The 6,480-nt window shown below is 49.7% G+C and overlaps 1 protein-coding gene across 1 annotated transcript in view; it reads right to left on the reverse strand.

The window, feature by feature from the left end:
- Positions 1-204: 204 nt before the first annotated feature.
- Positions 205-6,480, reverse strand: part of CNGA1 (cyclic nucleotide gated channel subunit alpha 1) — a 23,482-nt gene continuing 17,206 nt past the window's right edge. The window contains 2 exon segments of the mRNA XM_006141465.1: positions 205-320; positions 3,109-4,470. Coding sequence (XP_006141527.1) covers positions 205-320; positions 3,109-4,470 — 1,478 coding nt within the window.

The raw sequence follows: 6,480 nt of genomic DNA on the forward strand, positions 1-6,480 counted from the left end.
GCTCCACTCCTATGTTCACTCTTGAGCGCGTCCCCTCAGGCAGCTGTGACAATTTCTCTAGGGACGATATCTAACACGGAAATTGTGGATTTCAGGTCGGCCCAGCCGTGGCTCCACCGGACACTGGCATGTCACACTCCAAAGTGGAGCACAGCCTCTCTCCCACCCACGGCTCCCAGGACTCCACGCCCTTAAGACCGGCCATCACTTCTGCGTTTCCTGAGCGAGGACAGGTGTGCCGGGTACTCTCTGGAGGCCACCTGCATTGTCCACATTCCTCGTTTGCTTTCCTCGGACGTCCTTCCTTCCTCCTTCTTCACCTGGAGACAAAGTAGCCCAGGGAACGTCAAGCCGTTTCCTCCGTGTCTGTACGCCTGTTGTTTGGCGTTTTATACCTGACTGTAAACGTGCACTTCCAATGCCACAGCTTCAGTACTCATAAAAAAAGTATTACCTAAATTGACGATGTCCTTGCCAGACTTATTTTCAGCACTATTGAAACAAATCAGTAGCTTCCAAACTTCATTGCAGTGGACTTAGGGGCCAGCAGGGAGCGTGGTGGTTAAGGCGCTGGACTTCCACAAGGCCGACCATGGTTTGAGTCCTGGACCCTGGCTTAAAACTCACACTAGGCACATGTGTGTGCATGAGTGCCCTAAATCCTGGGAGGAGAATGGAGAAGGGATTGTGATGTGGCCATTCTCCCCTGGGGGGGAAGGGGGAATTTCTCACTTTCCCTCTCTCTATCTGTCTCTGTCTCTCTGTCTCTGGTGAGTACATGAACCCTAGGGCAAAAAAACTATTTAAAAAAGCAATAGACTTAAAAAAAAAAGTAAGCAACTTTAATATAAATGCTGTTTGCTCCTTTTCCCTTTTTTTGTTAGTCTGTAATACATGCCTTCCACAATAGTAAAAGATCTTGTAATTTAATTATTCTTATTCCTTTGATGAATGTTCTGAAATTAAGAAACATTTAAATGTTTCAATTTATCTTATTACTTTATCTACTAAATTTGTACTTAAATTTTATATTTTATTTGATCATGTTTGCATTTTACACTGGTATATATTTTGCTTTTCCAGAATCTTCTGGAAATTTCCATGTCAGAAAAAACAAGGCTCTTGATTATCAAAGAACATCAACTTTACTACCTGTAATTCCTATTGAGGAAGACAGCTTCGGGCTTGGGGAGTGGTAATTACAGAGCAACATTGCCACCTAATGGTTAGAAGCTTAATCACATTATATTTTAAACTGGAAAAACTGGGATTGAAAAAAATGTATGCTGGACCAGCAGTTGGTATAATGACTATGTTACTGGGCTCCCATGTAGTCGACCGTGGTTCGAGCTCCGGCCCCGGTGGCTTAAACTCAAGCCGGGTGCGTGTGCGTGCGTGCCCAAGATCCCAAGAGGAGAATGGAGAAGGGATTGTGGCGTGGTCATCTCCCCTGGGGGGTGATTTCTCGCTTGTCTCTCTGTCTCTCTCTGTCTTTCTGGCAAGCACACGTGCCCTATAGCAAAAACCTCTCAAAAAAAAAAAGTATGCAAAATTTGGAAGCAATGTCTTCCTACGGGACTATTACATTAAAGTGGAGCTGGAAGCAGGGACAGAGGAACGCTCGTAGGTCATCATCGGACCTACAGGCCGGAGTGGGAGCCTGGGCTTCTTCTCCCTCCCTGGCTGCCGCCCCAGGTTCCAGCATTCTCTCCTCTCCTCTCGGGGGCAGGAACTAGGGATCTTACACCGTGAGCCTCAGCCCCGTTCCCTCACTCCCATCCCCTGGTTCTTCTGCAAGCCTGTCCTGCCTGATAGGTTCAGATGTTCCTTTTAAACCGCTCCCTGGGCTCCAGTCAGCCTAGGATATGGCCGATTTCTGGGTTGCTGGGAGCTGAGTTCCTGCTGTAGGCTCCACATTCCCCGGATGCGCTCTTGCCATGCGACCCCTCAAAGCCACTTGAGTCCCATTTTCAAAATCAAACAAACAAAAGTTCCCGGGCAAGTCTGGGCCCTCTCTCGAACCTCTACAGGGCACTGTAGAAGTCTAACTGGAACCTTCAGCCCCAGAGCTTGTCGGTGCTATTCCTGGAGGGGTCACGAGGGAGATGTTGGCTAAGTCTTCTTTATCTCAAGCCTTTGAACCAAGAGTTCCTGACACCTGCCCAAGGTGAACGTCAGCATGGTGACCCCTGACCCCTGCAACTTGAGGTCAGAGGTCACCACGTCGGGCTCTCTCTAGCCCAGACCAGACTTTCTAACACTGAAGCAATTCCCTTTCAATCACCCAACATCATCACCTTTATTCCTTTTTCTTACGCTGACGACCCTGGAGCTCTACAGGATGCTAAGTCTCTCCTAACGTATAGAGTAAAACATACTCACTATGCTTTCATGAGGAATTGTGCTTTATTGTATTCTAACTTTTTGGTATGACATCCCAGACACCACACACATGGTGGTTCTCAGTTACATGGAACACCGTGTACGGCCTAACAAGGCTGGGACCAGCAGTTGGCGTAATGGCTATGTCGCTGAACTCCCATGCACTTGACCACAGTTCGAGTCCTGGACTTGGTGGCTTGAATTCATGCTGGGTGTGTGTGCGTGCGTGCCCAAGATCCTGAGAGGAGAATGGAGGAGAAGGGACTGTGGTGTGGCTATCGCCCCTAGGGGGTGATTTCTCGCTTTCTGTCTTACTGTCTTTCTCTGTCTTTCTGGCGAGCGCACACGCCTTACAGCAAAAACCTCTCGAAACAAAACAAAACAAACAAATAAAAAACAGTGTCGACAACCTGACAGTGAAGGAGCTGCTCACTTGCATAAAGATTGTTCCGTAAAAGCATATGCGAGACAATCAGACGTTACGGGGGACTGACAAGGCCATCGGCTTATACCTTTGCACATTACCCATTGTGAAGAATCCCAAGATCTGAGGGTCCTGCCATCATAGGACCTCACAGACAGTGTGAACCTCGTGTCCCATCAGAGGCTTCCTCTTCTTCCAAATCGGGGTTGTCTTTAGTCACATGGTCAACAGGACCCTGCCTGTTACGACAGCTTTTCATTCTTGGGTAGAGTCTGCGGGCCCACTCCCTAGTCCCGCCTCACAATCATGTTCTGGGTCAAGAAGCGGCTGCAGAAGTCTCTCCACCTTGGTTAGCCTCTGCTTCAGTTTCTGCTGCATTGAGTCATACTCGGCCAGGATCCGGGCAAACCTCGTTTGCAGGAGATCGACAGACCCCTCCATCCGAGTGACCTTCTCTTCCAGAACTTTCGGATCACTGGCAGCATTTGCAATGCCTACATCCAGCAGACCATCCTTCATTAAGATTTGCTTCCCTTTCTCTTCCAGCATAGCTTTGGCATCGGGGTACTCGGTCAGAGCTTCCACGAGGTCATCTTTGGAGAGACAGAACAGGTCCGAGTAGCCAATGCTTTTAATGTTGGCTGTTCTTCGGTTGCCGGCTTTGCTGCCTTTAATGTTAAGGATACTAATCTCCCCGAAGTAGCTACCATCGCTCAGGACCACAAACTGAGTGACCCCGTCGTCGGCCACCACGGCCAGTCTCCCCTCCTTGATGATGTACATCTCCCGTCCGATGTCCCCTTTCTTGCAAATGTAATCCCCAGGACTATAGACTTGGGGTTGTAATTTCAAGACCAACTCCACCAGCAGGCCAGCTTCACAGTCGGCAAAGATGCGCACCTTTTTCAACGTGTCCAAGTGAACGTTAATGGCGATTTCCGCCCTCAGCTTATCGGGAAGATACTTCAAAACTTCCTTCTCGTCAACCGTCTTTTGGTTGTTCCACAGGTAGTCGAACCACTTAATGACCCGCCTTTCCATCTCTTTGCTTACATTCCGCAAGCGCATATATTGCTTGACAGCGTCGATCTTGGATTGGAATGCTGCCCGGGCTGCATTCATGTTGGAAATCATAGAGCCGATGTTACCCACGATGGTGGCGAAGATCAGCACGCCGATTAAAAAGTCGACGACCACGAAGACGTACTCAGAATCCCTCACGGGAGCTGGCGTTTCACCAATGGTGGTCAACGTCAGCGTAGACCAGTAAAGGCTGTACACGTATTTCCTGGCCAAACGACCGAATTCGGGATCCGTAGTGGCAGGGTAGACCCACGAGTCGCTCCCAAACCCGATGGCCTTGGAGACAGAGTAGTACACGCACGCGTTCCAGTGGACGATGACCACGATGTACATGACGAGGGTGGAGATCCGGAAGACGTTGGGGTAGCTGGCCCTCGTTTCTGTCCTCTGGAAGAACTCGAACATCCGGGGGAGCCTTAAGAGTCTGTTTAATCTGACCTCTGGGTAGTTCCATCCCAACTTCAAATACAGCAGATCGGTGGGGGCCACTGACACAGCGTCAAACTTGAACTGCAGATCTGACGTGTATCTCCGCAGCAGCTTCAGTTCTTCCTTCACCAGCAACCCTTGCTCTAGGTAACCTAACATAGGAAAAAAAAAATCAGCATCATGTTTCTTGGTTTTCCCTTTTTGAAGTTTGCCTTTTTCTAAAGTAACTCTCAAGGAACATGTGGACTTCAAAATAAGAAAGTGCTCTCCATCAACATGTCTTTAGCAGTGTAATAAGATATGACAAGTCAACATATGGTGGTGGAAAATACTCTGTTACAGAAAGAAAAAGGAAAACGTTCTAAGTGTAAATGTACTACACGGGTGTGTGTGTGCGTGTGCGTGTGCGTGTGCGTGTATGTTTATGTACAAATGTTGGATCTCTTTTTTTAAAGAATGATTTATTTTTAATTTTTACTTATTCATTTATTTATTTTAATTTGACCAGAGAGAGACACAGAGAGAGAGAGGGAAAGTGAGAAAGCAGGACACCAAGTCCAGGACTTGAACTGTGGTCGGCCATGTGGGAGTGGTCAGGGCCTTATCCATCATGCTTCCTGCTGTCCCCAAAGGTCAGATCTCTTGCTCCAGCATCTCCATTTGGGTAAACCCAAAGGTCATATCTCTTGCTCCAGCATCTCCATTTGGGTAAAAATCACTGCCTTTCTAGAATTAAAGGAATTCCTGTGATGTTTTCATATCATCAGTATCTGTATTTGGTCTCTGCCTCCAGTTTCTGGCATGGAGCTCTGGAAGCCCACATAATGTTCTGAGCAGGAAGGGTCTGAGGTGCATCTTTTCCTGAGAGCTGGTTCCTGACACAGGCCTTCCAATCCTCAAAGTTTCCTGAGTATTAGGTTGGTTTCTCCCAGTGAGATGACTCTTGGTGGGCCCCTGGGCAGAAAGACCGAGATGTGCTTAGAAGCTTGGAAATTTCAGCTCCACTTCCCCAGCCTCCAGGAAGGGGAGAGAGACTGGAGGCCAAGCTGAAATGTGAACATCCCTACATCAGAAAGCTTCTGTAAAATCCCTGTACAGTGGGACTCGGAGATCTTGCTGAATTGAGCACGTCCCTGTGCTGGGAGGGTGGCGTGCCCCAGTCCGTGGGGACAGGCCCTCCCCGCCCTTCCCCCATGGGTCACGCCATCAGCTGCTCACCTGTGCCCTTTGGCATAGCCTTATCAATGCGGTGGGCCCATGAGTGTGTTTCCCGGAACTCGGTGAGCTGTCTCGCCAACTTATCACAACTGGGGCTTGTGACTGGTGTCTGGCAAGGACGGCCGTCTTGCGGAACTAGCCTGTCGCCTCGGGGACATGACCCTACTGTAGGTAGAGCTCAGAATCGGGTCAGTTGCAGGACACCGGCTGTGCTGCCGAGCTGCTGGACGTGGAGGGGGACTCACAGACACTGCTCACGGGAAGTGTGTCGGGTTGAGAGTGTAAGAACAGAGAACGGTGATTTTTCTATAGGGCACATTTACTCGCTGGAGACACAGAGAGAGACAGGCAGAAAGTGAGAAATCGCCCCCCAGGGGGGATGGCCGCGTTGCAGTCCCTTCGCCTCCATTCTTCTTTCAGGACTTTGGGCAGACACACACGTGCCCAGCATGAGATTTAAGCTTCCAGGTCTGAGACTTGAACTGTGGTCAACAACATGGGAGTCCAGCGACATAATCATGACGCCATCTGCTAGTCCTGAGAACAGTGATTTTGTTCTTCTACTGACGGGGGTAGGGGGGTGGGAGGGGGTGTTTCTGGGAACATTTGCTGAACAGCCCTGGTGCCCTGCCTAATACCCCACGCAGCCTCTAGGTGGAGCCCTGCCCTGTCCTGGAATCCGGGTGCCTCCCCTGCTGTCTGACTAGCTTGCATGTTCTCTCCTGGCCTCTTTGACGTGATGCATAAGTGCCCTTTGGAACTGCATTGTCGCCTCTCCTCCTTGACCCCTGGGCTTCCTAGAAACCTGGGATCTCTGCCTCCCTGCTGCTGTCAGGGCCTTGTGTATTGAACCCAGAATTTCATGGCTCTGATGCATTCGGGAGAGAAATTACTCCTCCCCTGAACTGGCGGCAGAGCTGCCAACAAGAGGGTCGGTCGGCGGG

Source organism: Tupaia chinensis, unplaced genomic scaffold, assembly GCF_000334495.1.
Source record: "Tupaia chinensis unplaced genomic scaffold, TupChi_1.0 Scaffold000054_1, whole genome shotgun sequence".
Taxonomy (NCBI): Eukaryota; Metazoa; Chordata; class Mammalia; order Scandentia; family Tupaiidae; genus Tupaia; species Tupaia belangeri.